General features: G+C 41.4%; 2 protein-coding genes across 7 annotated transcripts in view; both read left to right on the top strand.

The window, feature by feature from the left end:
- The window catches only part of nup210 (nucleoporin 210), a 30,391-nt gene extending 20,757 nt beyond the window's left edge, over positions 1–9,634 (top strand). The window contains exons 30-40 of one of the 2 annotated variants that reach the window (XM_037772825.1): positions 61–235; positions 968–1,143; positions 2,621–2,841; positions 3,223–3,359; positions 4,110–4,224; positions 5,062–5,208; positions 6,057–6,307; positions 6,395–6,599; positions 7,066–7,188; positions 7,687–7,764; positions 8,419–9,634. In XM_037772825.1, the coding sequence (XP_037628753.1) occupies positions 61–235; positions 968–1,143; positions 2,621–2,841; positions 3,223–3,359; positions 4,110–4,224; positions 5,062–5,208; positions 6,057–6,307; positions 6,395–6,599; positions 7,066–7,188; positions 7,687–7,764; positions 8,419–8,522 (1,732 nt within the window). In that variant the 3' untranslated portion in view covers positions 8,523–9,634. The remainder of the gene's footprint in view (positions 1–60; positions 236–967; positions 1,144–2,620; positions 2,842–3,222; positions 3,360–4,109; positions 4,225–5,061; positions 5,209–6,056; positions 6,308–6,394; positions 6,600–7,065; positions 7,189–7,686; positions 7,765–8,418) is intronic. The other variant, XM_037772826.1, reaches the window with a different exon arrangement.
- A 6,634-nt stretch (positions 9,635–16,268) lies between these two features.
- Positions 16,269–26,347, top strand: part of LOC119489521 (IQ motif and SEC7 domain-containing protein 1-like) — a 102,274-nt gene continuing 92,195 nt past the window's right edge. Inside the window, exon 1 of one of the 5 annotated variants that reach the window (XM_037772050.1) lies at positions 16,269–17,017. In XM_037772050.1, coding sequence (XP_037627978.1) covers positions 16,755–17,017 — 263 coding nt within the window. In that variant the 5' untranslated portion in view covers positions 16,269–16,754. The remainder of the gene's footprint in view (positions 17,018–26,347) is intronic. The other 4 variants (XM_037772045.1, XM_037772046.1, XM_037772053.1 and 1 more) reach the window with 4 other exon arrangements.

Here is a 26,347-nt window from a genome sequence, read left to right as displayed (position 1 = left end):
ATTACAAAATGACAGAACACGGATAAACTTGATGTGGATGTGCTTCTCTATGTCTAATAGGGATGGTGTAGGTGCACTCTCTTACCGGATGCTGGACTGCCCTGACCAGGTTGTTATCGCTCAAGTGGATGATAAGGGCTTCCTCTTCTCTGGCTCTCTTACCGGCATCTCCTCTCTGCTGATCACCTCGCTGGAGACCTTTGGTGTCAATCAAACTCTCATCCTCGCTTTGAAGGTCAGTTTGAGAGCCACTGCATGAAAGGCGCTTCAGATTTTTCTGTGTCTTCTGGGTATTAACAGTGAGATCCATTTCAATGACCTGTCAGCTCTAGTTATTATATAGATAGTCACATCATATGAAACTAGAATACCTAAGCAGTCCATTGGTACCAGCCATGTCGTACTAGTTTGTGGTGAAGGAGGTTAAATAACGCTCCAAACTTGCATTACATTTTGAAGGAAAAATTAGCATGGCCATTTTCAAAGGGGTCCCTTGACCTCTGACCTCAAGACATCTGAATGAAAATGGGTTCTATGGGTACCCACGAGTCTTCCCTTTACAGACATGCCCACTTTATGGTAACCATATGTAGTTTGAGGCAAGTCATAGTCAAGTCAGCACACTGACACTGACCGCTGTTATTGCCTGTTGAGCTGCAGTTTGCCAGGTTTTGATTTGAGCATATTTTGTATGCTAAATGCAGTACCTGTGAGGGTTTCTGGACAATATTTGTTTCATATGTTCGGCCCAAGCAAGAATACATAAGGTGTGCATCTTTGTAAAAATATTGTCATCTGCCCTTCTGAACCATGTGTTATTGTTACATCTGCTCCAGGCTAATTCTCAGTGGACTAAGTTGTATGGCCATTCTGTGATCGGTAACAGCAGCACTGACCCTTGAAATGACAGTTGACATAGTCCTTGCAGTTACTGAGTGCAACGCTGGTTCTTCTCTTCGTTCCTCAGGTGGTACCTGTGTCCTACGTGCGCTTCAGTACCAGTCCAGTGCTCCAAACGCACACCAGGGAGAGCCTGAAAGCATTCCCCCTGGGCATAGTGCTCACCTTCACCGTCCACTTTCATGCCAGCACTGGAGAGGCCCTACACAGCTCCAGCTCCCACCTCACGTTTTCCACAAACAGGTCTGTTAACCCGCAATCTATTAACCCTTCTCACTATGTTGCTGACTTACATAAACAGTGTGACTCAGTGAGTGAAACAAGACTTCTTGACAAGCAGAGGAGGGGGGAGGATATGTTTTGCAGTTTGTTTAGAGCCCCAAAGTTGAAAAGCTATTACCCTGCTGTTCTGGGCTATATATAGATATAGATAGATATAGAGAGAGAGAGAGAGAGAGAGTGAGTAGCAAGGCCTCTCGTTGAGTGGTCCGTTCGCCTCGCGTGACCTAATGTCTCCCCGTATTTCAAATTCTGCCAGACGTGTCATGTCAGCCCAAACACACTACTCACCCTCTACCAGCTGAACAGAAAATGTATTTTATTTGTGATCCATCATTGCTCACGGCATTGTTACAATGTAAAAATAAAAACATGGATTCTTGCCACAATATAGATTTTGTTTAATGTATTTGTGTTTTTATGATATTGATCAACACAAGCTATATCCATAACACTAACAATATTTTCTATATTTAGCCAGTGCCGTGATTGATCATACCGTTGGTTCAGACTGTGTACATTAATATCTGTCGAGTACAACCAGAGTGAGTTGAGGTCATGGCAGGCTGCTCCAGGAGTTTACAACATTAATTTACTGGGCTGTTCCTTTGACCTCATTTCAGATGGAGTTGTTTCCACCTGAGTGAGTGCTAAATTAATGGGAGGAGTGTTGGGCAGGGAGGAGCGTTGCTGCCCTCCTGATGAGGGACTCCCTCATCTGTCTGCACAATAAATTGATTCTATTACCTGGTTCTCCAGGTGCTGACAGACAATTTGAAGGGAAAAGTATAAAAATCAGAGTGGTAAAGGGCCGCTAGTATCGGGACTAAAAGGGCTAGTCTGTGATTAGATCCCACTGAGTCTCCAAGGAGCAAATTGGATTTTACTGGTATCTGCGGTGGGAGCAGTTTGGTCCTGTTTGTTCAGAACAGAGTCTTTGGAGATGGAGGCAAAAAGCAAAGACTTTCTGTCAGGGGGGAAAAAAGATCAATATAATAGGACGTAGAAAAAAACAAAACACTAAACTAAGGAATGGGATGTATTGTTTTTCAAAACTTTTCTCAGTAGCTTGTTTTTTGAAACATGTCTAATAGTATTGGCCCAATTTTACCCAGTTTACCAAGTTCTCTAGTAACAGACACTATGCCGTTTATGTTTGCAAATTAGTTTAATGGAGTGACAGATAAGGAGGATGAATTTCTGTAGGGTTGTAGATGAAAGGATTCAAGGGATCGAGCACAAGGGGATGAATGAAGGGTCATATGGGGATCAGTAACGGGTTATAGGATGTCACAGTGAGGTACAGAAAGAGAATTACTAATAACTACAATAACTTCCTGTCGGCCCATATTTGACTTCTGTTAATGACTTGTATTAAAGGATAGCTTGATTAGTTATAAATAATCTATAATTCAACGTGGACCTCTGTTCTGTCCTGCAGAGACGACCTGGTGCAGGTGGGGATCGGGCCTGGTAACCACACTCTGACAGTGAGGACCATCAACGTCGGCCTCACTCTTCTCGCGGTGTGGGACAGCGAGAACGTGGGCGTGGCGGACTACGTTCCTCTACCTGTCGAACACTCCATCCACCCGAATGAGGCCCACAGACTGGTGGTGGGGGATGTGGTCTGCTTTGCTGCCCTGTTAAGCAGCCCAGATGGTGAGAGAGCTACATGTTCTTTAAGCAGCAGATGTACAGTGTCCAAGGGAAACATTTTGAAAGTTAATAATTTAGATTTGGCACTCCAAAGATGACAGCCTAGTGATGCATTGTGTGTTTTTGTGTTCTTCCACAATCTTTATGCAGTTCAATTTGATTTTGTTCTCTGTGATTAAGTGGAATTGGAATATATCTGGCGCTGCATTTTATTGAATTTCCTTTAAGGATAAAGTACTTATTTATCCTAAGTCCATTTGGATCTTAGTACTTCCTTTGGCTGAGGAGATCCTTATATTTTTAGCTTGCATATTATAAGCCGTTTTGTTTTAACAAAGTGTACGTATTCTTTAAAAGCCGGACATTATCTTCTCTTCCCTGCAGGCGTTCATGGCACTTGGAGCTCCTCGGCTAATGGTGTTCTTCAGGTGGACCCTAAAAGTGGTGCAGCAGTAGCCAGAGACTCCGGGACAGTTACTGTGTACTACGAGATACCTGGTGTTTTGAAAACGTACAGAGAGGTATGTTATCTGTAGGCAGTAGCTACTATCTTGGCTGCAATGCTTCACTGACCGACTGATTCCCTTTTAGTCACGACTGTGATGAATGAGCTACAAGAAACCGGTTCTAATTATGCAAACGGCACACCTCTCTGGTTTCTTTATTTCTACTCTTCGACATCTCTATTCTCTAGAGATTTCTCATCTTCTCCACCAGTGCATCACACCACATCAGTTTATCAGCAATATACCACAAGGAGAATAAAAGTGCAACAGATGTATAGTGAATCCATCATCACCTTTCAGTAACACCTTGTTTCTGCCTAATGTGTGTGCATGACATTACCACTGTTGAGACGCTCATACATGATGGCGCGTGGAAATGATTAATTGTCACCATACTCCATCCTGTCATGCTCCTCCCTGCTCGTGAGCTGAATGCAACCTGCTATTTTATATGAATATTTCTTATTAGCAGAACCAGAACTGAGGAGATCTGGTGCGAGGTGTTTCATCTTAAATAGAAAGATGCTCGCGAGCGTTCTAACAAAATGAACTGAATGTGTTTTTTTTATCAGGGTTAGAGGAGATGTTGCTAGAGGTAGCAGTTTATTAAACACTCAGCTGTGTTTTAATCAGTTTTGTTTCGCTGTCTGATGTGATTGATGTAAACAATTAGTTGTGGGTGTAAATTATAATGTGGTTATTCCAAGCATATAACTGAATCTTCTTCGGATTTATTTTCTTTCTCTGTATGGTTCTGCACTGTAGGTGGTAGTCGAAGCAACTACAACGACGGCTGTTATGGCGCAGGCGACACCCGTCAGGATCGGCAAGGAAACAAAGGTCTTACTCACTACCAGAGGGAGAGGAACCAACCTCATTGGTACGGTAGTTCAGCATTTTGAGAAATACACTTAATTTGCGTTCTTGCCGAGAGTTATGTGAGAAGATCGATACCACTCTTATAGCTGTATGGTAAATCTGAAGCTACAGCCAGCATCCTGTTAACTTAGCTTTGCACAGACCGGAAGACGGGGAACCAGCTAACCTGGCTCTATCCAACGGTTACAAAATCTGCCAAGCAGCACATCTAAAGCTCAGTATTTACCATGTCATGTCTAGATTGTTTAATCTGTGCAAAAACCAAAGTGGAAAATCAACAATTTGCTGTTTTAAGGATGATTATGATGACATAAGGTATGATGATATAAGGTTATGTGCTGGACTATTCTGTCAATGGCGACCTGTAATTTTGGAGTGTCCACTTTTTGCCTGGCAACTGCTCAGAGACAATAAATAGTCTGTCACATAACCCCCCATAAAACAGCAAATTGATGTTTTGACACTTTCGTACGAATTACACAAGATACAAGGTGTTAATTAGTGAGCTTTAGAGGTGTTGTTGGAGGATTTGGTAACCTTTGGACAGAGCCAGGCTAGCTGTTTCCACCTGTTTCCAGTCATTGTGCTAAGCTAAGCTAACCGGCTGGGTAGCTTCATGTTGGACAGACAGACATGAAAGTGGTATCAATCTTTTCATCCAACTCTCAAACAGTCTCTGTTCTCATTCGTAACTGCCCTGCTGAAAAATTAAAGACTGTCAATATTTATATGATTGTTATGATTTACTAACAAAGTGTGTAATGAAGCACACAGGTTTTGTATCTTATGCATCTTGTATCTTATGCATCTTGTATCTTATGTGTCCTTTGCCGTGCAGGAACCTGTTCCTCTGCCCAGACTGAAGCTATTTCTCAGCTGCACCCAGAAACCTCTGTCAGCTGCCATCTGAGCTTCACCAGCGATGCTATCGACTTCCCCGCTAATGATGTCTTCAAAACGCACACCAGCTTTGACTCCAGCATCGGTAAGGCTCATCTGAATTCAGACCAGGGAATCACGTTGATGGCCAAAGACGCAGAAGAGTCTTTTATAATTGTGTAAAGACTGTGAGCATTTGATCATTATATTCAGATAAAGTGCATTAGGCCTCATTTACTCCTGCAGCACTGATGTAAACTTGAATTAGATGACTAATGTTCATTGATTAATTTGTGTGTCGTAGCAGGATCTAATCCTGTATTATACATTTTGGTTTTGGGGCTGTGCTTCTTTTTTACATTTAGATCACGGATTGTACTTATAAATGTATTGATTGAAAATTACCTTTTAGCATCTATTACTAAATGGATTTTTTTTTTACATTCACAATCATTTTCTACCTTTTTTAAAAAGTAAAAATCTAACCTAGGCACACAGCTTATACGTACGCTCTGCACGACTGGTAGGAAAACACTATTTACAAGGATAATCAATATCTGCATTGCCCATGGAATGAGTTCAGCAGCGACTGTAAAATGTGTCCAGGTGATGTATTGAACGGAGGAGACTCCCTGTTGCTTGAAAGCACCGGTCTAATTGTGTTTGGGGGTTTGGGACTTCCAGTTGTTGGCTTACCTCTGAGGGGATCCACTGTGTGTGTACAAGGCTGAAACCACTCAGCTGCATCCCACTGAGGTCCTAATGCGAGCATTGTGGAATGACCCTCCCTGACAAATTCAGACATTAGAACTGAGTGGCAATATATATTGCTTTTATGTTTCTTGCACCTTTTGAGACCACACTAGGGATAACATAGTCTTTTCTTGTCCCAAATGCACACACCAATAATTAACCTTGAACCATCTCTTTTACCTCTGTGAATTCTCGCCCCAGGCTCCTACACATGTTCCATAACCTTGCAGCCGATCACCGACCAACAGACCCGTGTGCTCAGCATGTCCATGACCAACCTGCTGGTGAGGGCCGGCCTGGAGGGCAGCGCCTTCTCTGGGGAACAAGTGAGCGCCAGGCTGCCCGTGGAGCCAGGCCTGTACTCTGATCAGACTGAGCTGCTCCTCACAAACCTGCACCCGACAGCTGAACTCACCGTCTACGGCCCCGCCGCTGCCCTGTCCAACATGGAGGTCAGTTAGTAAGACCCTCGTTAGAATAAACTTCCTTTTAAGTATAAACAGTATGCACCTAACATTTTTCCACACCTTTTACTGCAGGTGGTGTCTTCTTCTCCCAACATTGCCGTCCAAGAGAGTGAAGTACACAACGGCCTCCCCAGTTTGTCAAAGTACACCGTCAGCGCCGTGGACCCTCAGGCGGCTGTTTCAGCTTCCATTTCCATAAGCAGCACCTCCTGCAGCCAGAGTATCGTCATCCCAGTCACTCTGATTCACGTGGTCGATCCCAACGCTGTCAAGCCAGGTCAGATATCCTCTCACTGCACCTCAAGCGACAAAATCATGTTGCTTTAAGCGTACTTATTATGTGTAAGGTCACAGGAAAGGTAGTAGGGCTGTCACCTTTTTCAAAAAATGCATGATTAATTAATGCGATCCACGTAGTTTAATCTTAATATAAATATAAATATATAAAAGGGAACCTGTTTATTGTCATAGCTACAGAATTTAGCTATTTTCCTGCGTTTAGTTTACTTACCAACAAGTAAAACTGTATATTGTTCAATAATATTTCTGTCATGTCTAGGACATAAGTACACGGACAAGGCAGATTTCATTCAGATTTTCAAATTTCACTACCACCGTTACGAGCATCATTATCCCTCAGTGCCACATTAGCTAATATATGTTATTGTATCGTATGTTCTCATCACTTTGAAGAGGTGTTTGACAGCCTGTTATCTCACCCACTCTCTCTCTCTCTCTCTCAGCAGCTGCTGCTCCAGTTGTTAACATGGAGGGGGGCCACTCCCTGCACAGCTTCATAAACTGCTACCAGATGATGTTCTTCACCCTGTTCGCTCTGCTGGCCGGTACAGCCATCATCATCATCGGTGGGTCACCGCATTACCGTAGGAAACGCTATATTCTTGTAAAACTGAGGTAGTTGGAGGTAACAGTGATACGAATACAGTGTTTAAAAAACCTGAATTTTTTTTTTTTTTGTCTGTTTCACATGAATAGTTTTCAGTTTCATCTTGTCATTTTTTGTTTAATGGAATTAGGGTTTGTGTGACTTGAGTGTACAAGGCTGTTTTTTTGTTTTGTTTTCCCTCATTGTAATAATGGCAGCTGAAACAAATGCTGTAATTTCTTTTATATATATTTGAAAATGAACGCCTCCAACAAAGCGAGGCACTTCTGGCTCAGCTCGTCTTTCATAACAAAGGGACTGTTACAAGTCCCGTCTGTGTTCATCAGTCGCGGTCACAATTTGAAGCACCTGAAAGTTGCGAAGAAACTGTGTGATTCCCTAGAGTTTTTTTTGTTTGATACTGAGCTCTTCAGACACTGTGCTGATTTGTTTTTAAATGTGTTTTTATCCCCTGCAGTCCTCCACACTGTGTTCAGCCCAAGGGAACAAGCTTATCACCCCGCTTTCATCCAGAGGACACCGCCACCCATCTCAGGTAGGACACCGTCACTGTGACACTTCCCTCGCTACGGCTGTTAAGCAAATAAAGACTAAAGCAGCATACATTCAAAGGGATATACCACAAAATGTCAGTTAAATTTTTTTTTTTAACACTTGAGCACCATCTCTTTTTGTTCTTTAGAAAGTAAAGAGAAGTTTATTCAACCCCTAAATCTGTGACGCCACCAGGCTGTAAAGCTCCAATGAGAATTAATCAGAAAATCCAGGACAGTTTTCTGTCAGAATAGATTTTTTGATGAAATACCACCTCACCCATTGTAAATTAAAGCTCATTTGGATGTAAAATCAAGCCAAAAAAAAAGCATTATATCTCAACTCCTGCCTGAATTTAATTTATTGTGAATGACTCTGCCACAGGCGACGTTTGATATCACAATTTATAGCCTGTGCTCTGACTGCTACTGTATGTTTGGGAGAGATTTATACATGCTACTAATACAAATTAGGCTTTACATTTGTGATTTTTTTTTTTTAAACCAAGTGGTATTTCCTTGTAAATTCTGCCATATTTGAACAACTGATTTGCTCCATTTATTTCTTCTTCATAATATTTTCTCTCCACAAAGTGACTGGTCTTTTCTGCTGTAGATGCTTTATTTACTCGGTGCTATATTTGGCTCTTTTTCAGGTTTTGACTCTCCAGTAATGAATTCCTTCAACCGCACGCTACCGAGGACGGATCCAAACAGCAGCCCCAGGTCGCGTCTCTATTCTCCAGACTACAAGTCCTGATAAAGCTCTCTGTCAGGTCTCTATTCTTCAAAAGTAGAACACCACAGGCCATTAATGCATATTGAATGTGCCTCGGTCCCTCAGTACGAGTGCTGTGGGATGAGAATGCAAAATCTCCGTTGTATTCACACGTTGGTATCGATGCTTAAAAGAAACTTAATTTTTCGGAATAGCAGATCAGTTAAGAGCTGGAACATAACAGGGCTATTTTTCTTTGTGTGTATGTTTTTGTGTGTGGACTTATATATATATATATATGTGTGTGTGTCTTTTTTTGTGGTTTGCCATGGAAATAGCTTTTATACAAAACCGCTCTGTTATTAACTGACATCTTTTGAAAACAACCAAACCACTAGTTTGTGCTTTAAATAAGATCACTTTTTGTGTTTGTTCACCCATTACTTGTGTGCTACTTAATATATTTGACATGTGAATTTCAGTATCTCAGGAGGAACCTCATCCATGTATGACGTAAAGCAAACATTCACTTGAAAATGTTTATTTTTATGAGCAGGAAACGTCTTTTTGTTTTGTTGTAGCTAAAAACGCTGTCCACTGAAACCCTCCTAAGAGGTGACGAACCCTCAAATGTGCATAATGCTAACTGGGAAAAAGTTGGTTTATTTCTCTTCTGGGCATTTCTATATTACTGATTTTTGTCGAGCAGCTCCTGTGTAATTCATTAATGTGAAACAGTTAAGGAATGTGAACCGTCATTCAGTTTTTATCCCGGTGTTGCTTCAGCGCAGAAGCAATCAAATGTGACCCAACGTCATTTCTGAAATCTGTAATGTGTCTGTTCCCATTTGTTTTTTACCCGACCACGTTTCTGGGAGGAGATTATTGTAGCACTGTCCAGCTGCAGAGACACAAGAGTGTGATATTTTTGTATTCGACAAGGAATCGTATATTTATGTTAGCTAGTGAAATTCAGTTTTACTGTAAGAGGAGTATGTGCGATGATCAAATGGCTGCAGTGCTGTGTTTGTGTTAGTCCTGCCTCACAATCATATCTGAACAGCTTTCAGCACATAATACAGATACATGTTTGTTTGCTTGTGTGAATATGCTCTTGCCTTTTTGCTAATTAAAGTTTGTACTTTTCACGTTCAGCATCTCTCTTGTAATTACTTACATAAAGACAATTTTTTTTGTATTACAAGTTTTCTGAAATGTTATGTTTAAATATGCAAATGAGGCATTATCTAATGCTAACTTTTGGTGAAATCTACAGACGCAAATAGACAGTGTTGTAAAATAAACACCTATATGTGTATTTTGGATGTTTGTTTTCTTTCCTCTAGTCTAAAGAAGACATGTTATGGAAGCAAAATTGACCAGTGCATGAAAAAACTAAGTTTTTGTCTCTAGCCAGAATCTCACCATAACAGTGAATTTGACAGACGAGTAGCCACACAGAAAGCATCTTTTCTTTTATGAATAACTAGAAATACAGATGTAGATCCAGTCTGAACTAAATACTGCAGCTTTTCCTCCACTTGCAACACTGATTCTGTCTCTCACAGCCACTCAACCTGCAATTTCCTACACTAACATCCCTATGAATTAATTTTCTGCATCAGTGCTGTTTCATTTATCTGGTCTTTTATACACTTTGTTTTCCTCCTTGTTGCATTTCGTTGACATCTAATCCGTCTTATCCTATTCAGTGTTTCATTTTTTTTTGGTTAGAAGTTTTCACCGTTTAATTGTTTCATTGTTATTCACTATTTCTTTCCCTGGTTTATTTTGTATATGGGGGAAAAAACATCTTAACAGGATTATTTTAGCACACTGAAATTGATTGCAGTGCAAGAAATTATACTAGCAATGCAAGGGAAGTACAATGGAAAGTTCCTCTATATAGAAACTGGTGATTTTTGTGTATTAACAATGGCTGAATTCCCATTTATCCCAAAGCCTGTACACACACAGCACAGTCTGATGTGGTACACACACAAACTGAGAGGGGATTAGCAGAGTGTCTGTCTCTGCAGCTCCCTGAGGGTGTGCAAAGGTCTGCGACATCTGATCAAATATCTCCCATCTGTCTGTGACGCTGCTCTGGCCTGCTGTGGTGGGTCCCGGTCACCCAGCTCATTTGTATGCCCTCAGCAGCCGCCTGCATGTCAGCAAATGCTGCACAACCTCGAGGAGGTGAACGGGTGAGAATGAGCACCACCGAATTATCTGTCAAGCAGCAGGACATCAGTTGTGGAGCACTTCTTGGGTGCAACCTGGTTTATGTGGATTTTGTGTGCATTTGTAATTTGTTTTAGTAATTCAAGTGTCTGTGTTATTTAGGGCTGCAACTAAAGATTATTTTCCATTAATGTGCAGATTATTTTATATCAAAATAATCAATGAATTACTTAGTCTTTAAAATGCCCTCCTCTCAGGTCCCAAGGTGCTTGTTTTGTCATAAGTCTAAAACCTATAGATATTCAATTCACAATTATTGCACATTTAAGAAGATGCAGCTAGAGAGTATTTTGCATTTTTGCTTGAATAATTACAGAAATAATTCATTAATTATCAACATTAGTTAATCTAGTGTTATTATTACTCAAAGCTAATCACAGGGGTCTGTGGAAATTATATTTACAGACACATGAAACCCATAAACATACACTGCTGCATATGAAAAAATACAGTGGTGCAATGTAACTAAGTACATTTACTCAAATACAAATTTGAGGTACTTTTATTTGAGTATTTCCATTTTCTACTACTTTATACATCTACTGTACTACATGTTGGAGAGAAATATTGTGCTTTTTACTCCACTACATTTATTTGATAACTTGACTTACTAGTTACTTTGCCGATTCAGATTATTAACGCAAAATATAAATCAACTAATAAATTATGATTATTAAGCTACCCAGCAGTTTATTAGGTAATTCAAATTAGCCCCACCTTTACCAGCTCAAACATTGGAGTGATGAACACATGAATATATCCATAATTATAATCATGTGCATAATGAGTATTTTTACTTTTGGTACTTTAAGTATTTTCATGCCAATACTTTAGTACTTTTACATGTAATATTTTGAATGCAGGACTTTCACTTGTATTGAGTATTTTTTTACACTGTAGTATTGTTACTTTTACTAAAATAAAATATTCTTCCCCCACTGAAAAACTAATCCTGAGTGGGACATACTGTATGCAGCACCAGCTCTATAGCCAGCTTTGCATTATTTCCCACATGCTCCTTGTTTCTCAAAAGGATTGTTAGACAGACAGGAGTCTCAACTCCTGCCAGAGAGGTGTTTATGAGGAGAACCAGCTGTGTAGCTCGGGCTGGCAACAGGAGCTTGAGAGTATTCTTAAGATGTTGGTTGGCTTAGGAGGAGGAAGCATGTTAACTGCTGTGTTGTGTTAAAGGAAACACACCAACTAGATGGGCTCTCCGCTTCAGCAGGTGCTTTCAGGAGGCCGCAGCACACTAGTTTAGATTTACCGCCCGCTTCTATTTAAATGTGATGAAATTCAAACGTGTAAATGACTGTTTTTTAAATCACTCCCATCACATGATAGTGGCGTGTGGGTTTTAAACGTGACCGTACAGTATATCTATAGCTCATTAAGGCAGTCATCCGTGTTAAGCTGAAATGACACTCAATTTATTTTCTCCATTACGGCACACAGGTTGCATAAACCCCACCTGTCAGCCTGTCGAGCTCAGAGCCATCTCGTTGCGTCCTGGGTGAAGGGAGACCGCCACTGTTCCAGATGGCTTACTGTGCTGTCAGTGGAGGGGATCAATGAGGTGGGCATTGAATGAAACCTGACAAGAATGTAAGTGAGGATTCTCCCTCAGGATGGTGTGAGAAGGTCTTCCTGGAAAGCAATCTCTGTGTGAGGGAAGTCAGAGGTCGGTCTATAGTTTGTTGGTTTGGTTATTTGAAACTGGATTTAGTGGTAGATATTTCAGCATTTTCTATAGGCTTTGTGAGTGTTTACCTCAGAAAAAATCCTAGTATGATGAGAGAAGGGCTGAAGTTGCAGAATTCATACATACAAAGAATTACACAAATGTCAATGCAAACCTAATCAAGCTGTCAATCTATATTCTTCCTGTTTTGATTTGTTGCAGGAGCACCACTGAGGAAACTCCCTATTTGGTCTGGGTATTTATCAATGGGGGTATCAATCTTGGGGTATGGGGTATGACACATGTGCAGTGTAACTGGAGCTGCGGTCGAGCGTTGCGATTGGCTCAATTTCGGTGAGTGCAGATCAGATTTTTACGCCGCATGTGTTGTATCCCAAAGATATGGCGCGTTGATGACGCGTGACATCTCCTCTTTTCACCCTCCTTGATATTTATGACTTTAAAGGTTTTATTGATAACATTGTTACGTAGACGAATATTTTAAATAATAATAAACATCCACAGAGCTTTTAGAAAGGTGCCGAATAAAACAGCTTTTCCTGAAAAAAATAAATAAAAAATTTATGATTGTGAATTAATCATTTAAAAAAATGTTGGCGGGTCCAAAATGAATGTTTTGTTTATCTCTGTGGAAGATATCTGACGTTGGTTCCTTCTTCTAAACGTTCTAAACGTAAAACAACGTTGGGATCACGTGGGATCTCTGGGTCGTCAGCTGGTGTGTAAAAAAAATGGATAAATTGAGATTGACGGTAAGGCCAGGCAACGACTTGTTGTGAAGTGAATGCAATGAAACGGGGAGGGAGAATGCGACATCTAGTGGCTGAATGCTGTAAGTGTTATCAATAGCACCTTTAATTATGTATCATAGAAATATCAGAAAACTAAGTAAATTACATTATTGTCTACAATGTTTCCCCTTTTGTGTGCCAGTTAAGATCCATCACACAAATACACGTCTATATAGTCGGTTTCAGCAGAGAGTATTTGGCATTCTCTGAAAAAAGTTTTCCACTCTGCTTGCTAAATGTTCGGGGGCCCTTCTTCCATCAGAGCTGGCTCGAGTTGAAGTAAGAGGACTTCCGAGTGGGTTTGCCTCAGTGCAAAATATATGAGCGATTTCACAAAATAAATCTCTCTGGCTGGCACCCGCACTGGCACCGGCATAAGACCGGTCAGCCAAAGGAAGAGAGCAGAGAGCCCAAGAGCATAATAATGACAAGCAGTATTTTTTTTGAAGTGGTTAATATCCTGTGGTAGCTGGCATCACTCATCCACAAGTCATGAGTTCCAGTACTTCCAAAACTCCCAAGAGCAGACGGTATGTGTGAGTGATGGAGCTGCATGGTTTCATAGTGTACTTGTGGACTAGAAAAATATGAAAATGGAAGATTTAGGTTTATAGAATAGGATTTTATGGATGTGATTTTTTTGTGGTAGTCTTCTCCTGTGTTTATTGTCTTTCAAACACAAGGTCTGTGAGGAACAGCAGCGTCACAGCTGGAAGGGATTCAATAGCTCACTGAAGGACACTTTAACGGCTCTAATAGGTGCTACGACGCATGGATGTGAATGTGGGCCTTCCAGTTGACAGATGACCTCCTTCCCATCTAACACTGCTTGTGGAACTTGGCAGTTTTGTTGTGTTGAAGGCACACAACAGAGACATTTACGTAACAATGGCGTGTGCAGTTTCTGTGGGGTATAAACCACTGGAAATGCATCCCAACTGACGACCTAAGAAATGGCATTTGGCAGTGTTAATGTGCAACACCACCCTGCGACTATTGGCTGTTAATGTACTGTATATCCTTCTGGGTGGCATGTCGAGGCTCTTGCAGCCGTCCTTGGCCTCTTGCCATGTGGATTAGGGAGCCCCAGAGAAAAAGAAACCCTAATGTACTCCATCTGTACTCCACTGTCTTCCAACTGTCACTGGTTTGCTGCCGCTCTGGTTTCTCAAAGCAGTTTGCACTTTAACTGCATCCACGAAAACAACATCTCAATTCTGCTTTTTCAAAAGCAAAATGAGTCTGAAGTGGATATGAAAATGTGAGTGTTGCTTTTCTGACAACAAAACCAGCCATGGGGGAGCGACCAGACACAGGGAGCAGAGCGAATAATGCAAACTGTCATCTGATGCACCTCTCAGTTCCTGTACAGATGTCTGCAATATATCCTGCAAGAGATATTTTTAAATGGAGAAGTTTCTTTCTGTTACACAAGCTGCGTTTGCTTTAAAGCTGCAGTAGGCAGAATATGTTTGGCATCATTGGGGAAAGTTCCATAATATCCTTTCAGCATATTGTAATTCAAGTGTTCTGAGAAATAACTAGACTCCTGCACCTCCTCATGGCTCTGTTTTCAAGCTTTAGAAAATCTAGTGTGGGAGACTATGGCAAATAACAGGTCTTTTCAGAGAGAGAGCGTTCCTATTGGCTGTTCATTCAACGGAGGCAGCTGTCAATCATGCGCAAACTCTGATCTAACGGTCACACTAGGCAGCGCTGATCAAATATGAATCAATATTCTGTTACTGTAATGCCTATTTCTTGCCTCAAATGTTTTCAGAAACATCTTGTAGTGTACTGTTTAGCTGTAAAATGATGCTGGTGGGCGGTGCTTGGTATTTCCTCAACTGATCTCAACATGGTGGCTGGGCCACAACCTTCTCATGGCTCTGTTGTCAGGCTTTAGAAAATCTAGCACGTAACGGGAGACTTTGGCCAATCACAGCTCATTTCAGAGAGAGAGCGTTCAAGTCAAGTCAATTTTATTTGTATAGCCCAAAATCACAAATCACAAATTTGCCTCAGGGGGCTTTACAATCAGTACATGAAACAACACCCCCTGTCCTTTAAAGTACGACCTTCTCATCGGATAAGGAAAAACTGCCCACCCAAAAAACAAAACAACAAAAACAAAACCCTTCTAACAGGGAAAAAATAAAAAATGGAAGAAACATTTACATTGAACAAGAGCGTTCCTATTGGCTGTACTCCGGCTGGTGGGCGGTACTTGTGTATTTCCTCAACTGGTCTCAACATGGCTGCCGGGTTACACACTTTCTCATCTTACAGCTAAACAGTTCACTACAAGATGTTTCTGAAAACATTTGAGGCGAGAAATAGGCACTACAGACTCCAGCTCTGCTCTGATTGGTTGTTCTCCTCCGATCTGTGAAATCTTGCAGATGCCATTAGGAGCACCGGAGGACACAGAGGCACATGATTTTTTTCAGATTACCTGTCTCATGTACTACTGTCAGGATATAGTGACCATTTTAAAACATTTTTTTTAATTTTTTTTAATCATATTTGCTCCATTTCTACCCACTGCAGCTTTTTTTTCTACTTTTAAAAATGCCATAGAAATCCAACAATCATCTTGTTGTCAAAGCATGAGGTGCAGATGGCACCGTTGATGGCCACCCATGAAACTTTTAAGCATCAGCCTCTTTTTATATCACATCACTGCAGTTTGCTCTCATACACCCATGGGTACCACACTAGCCTCCTGACTGTGCAAACACATAAAGTCATCTTTTGATTCAAACACTAAACACTGCTCCCATCTATTCTGATAATTGCACTAGACTAGTAGAAGGGGGGGTTTTTACAGCCTGCTGCTGGTGAAATGGCAACACACACACACACAGACAGCAGCATAGTAAACAACTCTGCAGCAGCAGCAGCAGCACACTATGTTACTACAGCATCGGACCACAACAACACAACAAAGTTGTTGTGTAATCTTGAGAGGAGAGGATGTGCATGCATGCTCTGTGTGCACTGAAAATGAATCAAGATGAGAAAAGATGGAAAAAAAAAACCCCCATCCAAATCCACCACCTCCCCTTTCCTTCCTTCCTCCTCCTGCAGCTGCAGAGCTCAATGCGACCTGCAGATTCATAAAACTTGAAAACCCCGCCTACCTTGACAAGCCAGCAGTCTGTTTACGAAAAGTCCCGGCAGCAGCATGGAGCTAAAGGTAAGAAGCTGCTACACCTAACAGGACATGTCACGCCGAGCTGCCAACCAGGAGGAGACTTCACAGACTAGAGAGAGCAAACTACACCAGCTCCATCATGTAGGCACGTTTTGGTTGACTGATATTTGTGCAGCTTGATCAGGAGCTTGTAGTTTAGTGTGCACTGATGTTGTAATAAACACACTGCTTCTGATTTATCACCCCACAACCGACACTTTAACACGATGCGTAAAAGGCGCAACCGGCTGATTTTTTGTGCGTAAAACCGAAACTGGACTTAACCACGGAACCGTCTCTCTTCTTGCGATACAAACTGCGTCGGAGGCGAGAGAGAGGACATGGAAAGCCAAACCGAGAACCCAACCAGGGCTGTGGAATATTTGAAGGAGCTTAACAAGATCATCGAGACCCAGCAGGAGCTGCTGGAGAGGCAGAGAGGACGGATAGAGGAGCTGGAGCAGCAAGTGTCCGATCTGTGCGCGGAGAACGGCTGTCTGAAAGAGGAGTACCAGCGGCACCTGGCAACCTGCAGGCTGCTGCAGGGCAGCAACAGCCTGCAGGTTGCTCTGGGAGCCATCAAGGAGCACATCACACAGGAAAAGTAAGACCTTTTTTTTTTTTTATCAGAGTCAAATAATCTCTCTTCAGAAGTATTTAAAGTTGTTTTACTTAATTTCATTATTTTTTTGCTAAATCAGACCCATAACTAGTTCATGCACAAGACTGCCACACAGTGATCCACAGCTGCAACTATTAGACCACTTTGGCATCTTTTTCCTTTTACTGATATATTTGCTGATGGAAAAATGGGTCTGTGGAAAAAATGGGTATTGTTGGACAGTACAGAGCTTTTCTGACAATATCTAGAAATATGCAAAAACCATATAAGATAAGATAAGATAAGATAAGATAAAATGAACCTTTATTAATCCCCGGAGGGAAATTCAGGTGTCAAAGCAGCAACATCAACAAACATCAGCAAACAGAGTGAAACACAGGAGAGGTACAGGTATACAGCCTGCTCGCACTGGGAGCCATAAAGGAGCACATCATACAGGAGAAGTAAGACACAACCTCTTTTTATCAGAATCTCTTCATAAGTATTTAAAGTTATTTTTTTTTACTTAATTAAATTATTTTTTTTGCTAAATCAGACCCTTAACTAGTTCATGCACAATATAGTGATCTGGATCTGCAACTATTAGACTACTTTAGGCATCTTTTTCCTTTTCCTTTTTTTTTTTTTTTTTTCTTCACTAATATGTTTTTGGGGTTTTCTTATTTTCACAAACACAATAAGAATAAAAAAACAAAACAAAAACAAACACTGGTACAGCTCAGATCAAAAAATATATATATATGAGGTCATATAGGAAATAGTCCATAGTGCAGGGAAGTCACAGGATATATGAATTCATATTCAGGAGACTCCTTGTGAGATAATGGAAGAGAGTTCAGGTCCAATATAATTCAGATAAGGCTGCCAAATGTTGTGGAACTGATCTACTTTGGCATTTTTCCTTCTACTGATATATTTGCTGATGGAAAATGGGTCTGTGGAAAAAATGGGTATTGTTGTTGGACAGTACAGAGCTTTTCTAACCATATTTTGGAAATATGCAAAACCATTTAGCATCATTGTGAGAGATGATGGAGATGGACAAACCAGTAGTTTCCCCTCCCAACAGATTAATTTCCAGTCCAAAATGCTTCATTTTGCATTTGAGAGTGTATATACCTATGGAAATATCTAGCAGATCAAGTTCTGATTGAGATAAATTACACACTGATACATGCATGTCTGAGGTGCAAACCATTTTTATAAAATGTAGACTTTTAAATAGTCTCTGATTATTCTGCTTTGTTTGTTTATTTGTCAGGTTCTGTAACTTTGAACTATATGCCCATGTGCTGCTGTATAGCCCTCAGTGGTCATAAAAGAGGATTTCATGTGCGTGGACAGGCACATTAATCTGTGATATATAGAATAGCTACAACCCCTGGGAAAAAAGGCACATGCTTGGGATGGATCCATTATGCAATTATATTTTAGGGCTGGCTCTATCTGCGGGCGGTGGGTTAAACCTCAAGCAGGCAGAGTATAGGGCAGATGTATAGTGGAGCAGGAGTGTCTGGTAAAGACCTCAGGATTACCCTCCCCTGCATAGTTGTGTGTTGAAGTTCACACTCTATATCTCCTAAATGCCTCAGCATGCAGACGTTTAACTCCACTTTTCGACAGCCTGTAGATTCATGTGATCATGTTTGACCTTTGTGTCGAGGGGCGTGTTGGTGTCACCAAGATCAGCGGCAGCAAATCAATACCGATGACTCATGGACTGTATGTCTTCGGCGACTGATAAAACCAGACCCGTGAGATTAGGACATACTGTAACACCACTGCGCTCCCTTTATAAATCTGTCTCGGCCACTACGGAGTACCATGTGTGATTTCCCTGGAAAATCAGTCTGTCACTATCTCTCATTCTGTACGGTCACAGTGTCTGAACACTATTTCAGTGGACCGGTTAGATCTCTGCTAGACTGACACAGAGGTTAGCAAGGAGCCTGTGATTACCCCCGTGAACCTGATGAAATATGACAGCTGCTAACAATGTACAGCGTGGTTTGTGGTGGACACGGGATTTAAAATGTCATTTAAGTGCGGCGAGCAATTTAAAGAATGCAGTGGTCTTAAGCAAGACTGATTCTAAGATCTGCAAAGGTCATTTCAGCATGGAGAAAATGGGATTTAAATAGTGTGTGCTGGGAAATTAAACTGTCTAGCCTTCCTTTTTTGCCATTTACTGAGGTCAGGGACACAGTGGCAACTCACATGTCTGTTTCTAAGGTTTACTTCTGGTTTCCCTGAAGGATTCCCAGGAATTCCCAGGCTGGGGGTCTTCTCCTAATCTGCCTTTGACTGCGTACATCCAGAGGGAGGTCTGAGCAGCTGCTGGGAGTCTAAAAGACATTTGTAGTCATCATCTTGAGCTCTGGGCTGCATGGTGGTGCGGTGGTTAGCACTGCCACCTCACAGCACGTTCAAACCCGGCTTAGGGCCCTTCTAGCGTGGGTTTTCTCCAGGTTCTCCGGCTTCCCCCCACAGTCCAAAGACTGACTCTAAAATTGCCTGTGGTGTGAGCGTGAATGGTTGTCTCTCTCTATGTGTCAGCTGTGTGATAGTTTGGCGTACCTCGCCTTCACCCAATGTCAGCTGGGATCGGATCCAGCCCCCCCCGCGACCCTGAATAGGATAAGCGGTTACAGATGATGGATGGATCATGAGCTCTGGTGACTTGTGGTGGACATTTATTATTTTTCAGCTATGCTGGCGGCATGGCTCTAAAGGATGGCGATGTCTGTCTGTTTGTATAGACATTTTCATTGTCATTCTGTTGCTAGGGCAACAGCTTTGGTCCAAGTTTACTTCCTGTTTGCTACTGCATTAACAAACAATTGCAACAGGAAACACAAAGGAGCCCATTCAGAATGTTTCTGTAAATATTGATGCTCACTTCATAACTAAACTGCTGAAAAAAATGCAAATCAGAGAGCCAGAGCCTGAATATCGACATCATCTGCAAACAGCAGCTGCTAATGTTGTTTAAACAGACACACTTCAGACCTTGGCTCCATTAGACATTCAGTCATTTACAGTAATGGAGACGAGATGCATCCGGCTTCCAGTGACATGACAATTATTATGACATTAAGCCAACAATGTAGACACACTGCTCTGTTTGTCCTGTTAAGCATGTCCTGTTTCCCTCTCACCATGCTGGTTGTCATTCTAGCTCTGTAATCAGCACCTGACCTGCACCTGCTGGAAGGAAGCAGGTGAAAGCAGTTACATAAAACTAGTGCCATAGCTATAGTAGGATGGAAAACCAATTGTATCCCATTCTGGGTATTGAAGACCATCAATTTAGATGCTCTGCTATAATTTACCTACCCATAAAACACAAGTAGACAGTTTAAAGTCCCTGCAGCCCTCAGTTATCTGTGAAAGGATAAAGTTAGACTTCTACTTCGAAGGACATTTTGGGAAATATGCTTATTCGCTTTCTTGCCTCAAGTTAGAGGAGAAAATGGATACCACTCTCATGTCTATATGCTAAATATGAAGCTCCAGCAGGGAGGCACAGGGCACAACAGTAAGGGTTGCCGTTGGGAGAGCGCTGTAGAAGGCAGCTGCTCAGGGGCTGCACTGTAATCCTACTAGGGCAACCTGGCACCGTTATTTTACGTCCACTAAAAGTGATTGACAGGATCTGATTGTTATCATAAATGTCTGACATTATGAAAAGAGTCTCGCGCAAGGAGAAGTGTTGTTCTGAAATCTGGCGAGGTGGCGTGTTGCTGCAAGACAATGGTGGAATAGTTGAATAGTGGAATACATCCACGGTGGCCAGCCGGGCAGAGTTTGTTGTGTTGGAGCACAGAAAGCGTAGCTAAGTGTTATCTAAAAGATTTTCACTGTCATGGCTGAATATTTACATGATTTCGACAATGTGGATTAAGTCTTTGAATTCGATGGCCGTCTGTATTTATTTGAGCCAGAGTATACGGATATTAAGATTCCAAAACAAGACTTCTCCTTGAGCGGAACTTGGACACAAAAACAAGCAGACCGGATCAAGCAAAAGGTTAGAAAAGTTTTTTTAATCCTGTAGGGTCCTTTCCATAATGTTGTCAGACACTTATAATAATAACAATCTGAGCCTATCAGTGGCAAAGAAAAACACTTTTAGTGGACGTAACGTTACATTGATGCTGCTCACTTGCCCTCACAACTCGTTTTGCTGCAGCTGGTTACAACGTTCTCCCTCAATACTGGACCAATTTCCGAAATTGTTGTCCCCATTAGCCACTTGGATACAAAAACATGTGGAAATACTGTAGGGTCCAGGTTGAAAAAATACCGAAGCTACCCTTTAAAGCCAAATTATGTATGCTGTTTTCTTAGCATATTATTCACAGCCTCAAGTGACCCTGCTTTGTGCAATTTTCTTTTTGCTGCTTTTGCAGATTTTTGCTTATCTGTTTTCGATATTTTAACTCCATTACCTGCACACTCTTGTTCAATGCATGTAGGCTGTCATGTAACATGTACAGTAGTGCATTTATAGTCCTATATATCTAACTAGGGATCTTAATACAATCCAGACATCTGTCAGTTTGAATCTTTCATCCCTCTCTGCTTCCCATTTCTTTTCAGTTAGCTGTTTGTCAACTGTATATTTGTATTACAGTCATCTTGAACACAGAGCGTATTGTTTGTTCTTACTGTATGCAAACATGTGAGCTGTGCTGTCAGTTGGTTAAAGATGTCCTCAGTGACTTCCTGATGGAAAGAAAGGAGGGAAGGCAAAAAGAAAGGCACATCTCAGACCATGTATAACAGTCATATTCTGTTCCAAAACAAGTGGCAGATAAAGCGTTTCTGCTACTGAATGATGCATAAGATTGTTTGCTACTATCTTGGGTTGGCTGTAAGTGGCAGTATGTTGTTTTTACGTTTTATCCCCTCTACCCTCCTTTTAGAAACAAAATGCAGAGAGCAGGAAATGTGATGCACCACTGATAGTGGAACCTGTGGTGCCAAGTCAACAGATTTCCCCGTGAATCCTGCAGAACAGGCTCCTGGGTAACATTGTCGGTCAGGCTCTCAGGATGTACGAGTGCTGCGCAGGTATCGGAAATCATCTCGGTGTGCACTGACCCTGACGCGGATCCATAAACTCGTCCATCTGGTTAATTGTAACCCCCAGGTGCTGGTTGAGCATAATCAGCAGAGGAGGAGTCTCTCTCTCGGTGGATCGGTTTCTGTAAACACAAAGCTAAAGCTCCTGTTTAACACTTCATCACAGGTTCCTGAGTTCAAGTTAAATTCTAGTAAACAGATGGTTGGTGTATCTCTCTGGCAAGAATTAGCAATCACACACACGTATCAGCTTTCATCTGTTCATGGCTCCTGAGTTGCCTGCCTTGTCAGCCCTTTAGTCCAGCAGTATTTACGCTGACCCTATGCAGTTTTTCTCTCCTAATGGTGTTTGTTTTTAACAGTGCTCTACAGTTATTTATATCCCTTGGGTTCACTTAGGAATTAAATGACAAGTAATACAAGATTGGGTTGCAAGTTTTTTGCAGCACACCTTGGTGATAAATGACTTTTCGCGAGCACTTAAGTCTGACAGACTTAAAGGCTTTAGCAGACTGTGAAGCACACATCTGGTCCGTCTGGCCGGTGAATATGATACGCTGTAAAGTGAAACAAAAAGTGGAACGTGTGGTTGTCGTAAATGTTTTTCGTTCATGATGCAGGAGACGCTGCTGGTTTAATCAGAGTGGATCCACCGTGATGTCCTCTGGGGTTTGGAGTGGAATAGCGTCCGCGAGTGCTTTCACTTCTTATCTCGGTGCTGCTGGATGCATCCGCCAGCCCACATTTAGCATTCAAACTTTGTCCCAGGCCCAGCTAGCCAAGCGAGTGTAAACAATATTTGGGACGCCGACGTGATCGCTGGAGAGATAACTTTTTCAGCTGCAGATGACAAAGAGCTGACGTGTCGTTTTCTGCACAGCTTTGTTTGAAGTTTTTGTAAATGTACTTGAACTCAGATCTTTAAACTCAAAGGTAATTCGCTAGACAGTTGGATATTCATTGTTTTCTGAAACAATACAGGCATTAGCATGGAAAAAATTGCATTCAGAGGAGTGTTAGGTCTCAAATAAGCACCGTTAGATTTGAGTATGATGGCTGCAGCTGCAGTGTTTTCTTTTTTTCAGGCAGTCATTTAAATTCAGTATGAATACCAGTCGGTGAAGAAGCATAAGTAATCTTGAGTGATCAAATATTGATGAATAACGTGACAAATCATTGCTAACTCCAACTCTCGCTCTGTTAACGCCCTAATTGAGCTAATATGAATGTTTCAATGCTGATGAATGAGCAGCAAAGCTCTCGAGTCGTTGATTCTGGGCCAGATCTCGGGTCGGATGTGTACTAGAAGGTGAGACAAACAAACAAACATGTAAAGATAATCCACAAACAATGCAGTATATCCATATTTTGTCGAGTGGTTTACATTCACTGCACATATCCGGCTGCTTCTACACTGTAATTGCTTAGATGCTCAAGACCTGCAATTAAATGTTTTGACAAGTAAAAGCAGCTGCCGGATTTATGCAAATAAGAGTTCTTTGATGGAAGATGAGTGTCAGGGAAACATGTGTTTAGTTGTATTCTAAGCAGTGATCTGATAAAGTGTTTTAGTGATATGTTTGCCTGTTTCGCTGCTGTTTGTTTTCACTTCCATCAGAGTTGGAATACATTGTGTGGGAGGGATACTGATTTTGTTTTAAAGTCAGTAAAGTCCGAGGTGGGGTTAATGCATCCTGAGTTAATGTTGGGTTTCATTGTTTAAGCTTTTCAGTAGAGATAAAATGATTGGTCGATTAGTCGATCAACAGAAAATTATGCAGCGACTATTTTGATAATCGTTTTTTCAAGAACAATGTGACAAATATTTGATGGTTCCAGCTTCTGAAATGTGAGGATTTGTTGCTTTTCCTTGTCTTGCATTGTAGTAAACTGAATGTATTTGGGTGTTGGACTGTTGGTCAGATAGAAAGACATTGAGGACATCAGCTTGGACTGGAGAATTGTGATGGACTTTTTCTGACATTTAATAGACCAAAGACATCTGCAGATGAATTGATAATGAAAATAATTGTTGCAGCCCTTCTTAAAGCCCTACATTGCTGCACTAACTATGAAGATACCTGCAAAACTGCAAATTGAATTACATGTTTTGCAATATGTCACTGATTTCAATTTTCTGAGTGTCGATATGACAGATATTTCGATATATTTCATCACAACATTGATCCGTGTTTGATGTTGCACAGTACATCTGTGATGAGTTTGGAGTCAAGCCAGAGGAGTTAATAGTCAGAGGAGCTAATCAATAGATATTGAAGTGTTTGATAAAGGTCCTTCTAGGTTGTCGATTTTGGCTTATGCTGCATTATCTCTTTAAAGTCACTGGGGGTTTTGTATTGCCTTCTGTTTTGGTTGTAGCGACTGTATCTTGGCTTCTTTACTGTAATTTGCTCGGCTGCCCTTAAGTCCCCTCATGCAGACTGGAGATTGGCAAGTTCATAAATAGTAAACCCCAAGCCAGCGTAATGCCTTTAGCATGTGTTTTGGGACCCCTCGGCAGAAAATAATAGCATGATGGAGAAAGCTGTTTCTCGTGGCTGGCGGCGTCCACTCATTTACCCTGCGATCTGCTGAACAATCAGTGTGCCAAACTAAATTTACGAGCACATGAACTCCCTCTATCCAGCAAAGCCCCCTCTAATGAAATACCCCTGCTAGATTAATGTCCACGCAGGGATGATTTGCATTCAGACCAACCTATAAATCTCAAGCAATGGGCAAAGATAATTTGCAACTTGCACTCAAAATCAACTGCAGGCCGCCTTCATCTGTTATGGGCCGTCCCTCCTTGCATCTCAGTGTGGCCGGCCGCAGTCATGCTGCAGGAAAGGAAAGCCAGGCACCGCTGACCTCCGGTTCCCTCAATCAGGCCCATTAAGACTGAGTTAAGGTTGGTTTGTGTCCTTTGATGTAGCTGGTTGTCCCAAGAGAGAGGATAATGATGACTTTAACGAGCACTGTTACATCCGATGGTGGTACTGGTAAAGGCCACACTAAGGGCGGTCAGCTCAGTGTGAGTCAGGCAACCATATTATGTTTAAATCACCAAATTCAACTCTGCACCGCTGCCTCAGTTAGATTGGACTTTTTTAAAATTTTTAACAAGCGAGAGAGTAAGAAAAAAAGTCCTGCTATTAATTTCTTTGACATTTAATAATACTGTTGTCAAATTCCTTTGTGGCTGTGGATGTGCAGGATAATGTGCCTTCATTTCAAGCATATATTTCCAAAAGCGTCGAGGTTTTTGATTGAGATCACTTTCAGATTCCTAATTATTAGCTGGGGACGTGGTGTGAAAGCATAGAGCCTTGTTCCTCATTTGCATTGTGCTCGTATGATATGCAAATAGGAACTTGAGGGATTAACAACCACATACGTGTGTTAATAAGGTGTGTCGGTAGACATGTATGGCTTTAGCACCAATCTGCAACCGGTGTTAAGCCACCATATGGTGCCTTCAAATGGGGTTGTGTTTACCGTGTTTTTACGAGATGAGTCCATATGAACGCCCATGGATGTTAATGTTTCGGTGCATAATAAGTTAATATATCGTAATTTTAGTCGTGTATTGTTTTTCTTGGTAATTTTATAACATGTCTCACGGCTTACTAAATTGTTAGCCTCCGTGGCTTCTAGACGCCGACAGTAATGTTAATATTGCCGTTGCTTAGCAGCGGTGTTCTTCACGACTTTACCACTTAAACGCCAAGCATATTGTGTACACATGTTGTAAACACAAGCTCACGAGTTTCATTTGAAGGCACCAATAGATTTCAGTTCAATCTCCATGGTTTTCATTTCATTGTCAACCTATATAGTTGAGTCTGATTTGCATTGAAATGAGACTCAAAGGTCCCATATTATAAAAAAGTGAGATTTTCATGTTTATTTTATTATAAAGCAGGCTTAAGTCCTATATAAATTCTGTGAAAGTATCGAAACACTCAATCCACAGGGATATACACACAACCCGTTTTCAGAAACTCTGCATTTGAAACAAGCTGTCAGGATTTCTGCCCATTTGTGATGTCATGAATATACAATATTTCGACCCTTGACACAATTTGAAACATAAACATTCTAAATGTGTCCCAGTTTATTCCTGGTTGCAGTGTATGTGAATGTCATCAGCTGACAGGAAGTACACATGGACCCAAGCTGTTGTCTAGCAACACAATTATGTTGCAGTTCTGTCAAAATGCA

This window comes from Sebastes umbrosus, chromosome 6, assembly GCF_015220745.1.
Source record: "Sebastes umbrosus isolate fSebUmb1 chromosome 6, fSebUmb1.pri, whole genome shotgun sequence".
Classification (NCBI taxonomy): domain Eukaryota; kingdom Metazoa; phylum Chordata; class Actinopteri; order Perciformes; family Sebastidae; genus Sebastes; species Sebastes umbrosus.
The sequence above is the reverse complement of the archived record's forward strand: the minus strand, read 5'-3'. Positions and strand labels throughout refer to the sequence as shown.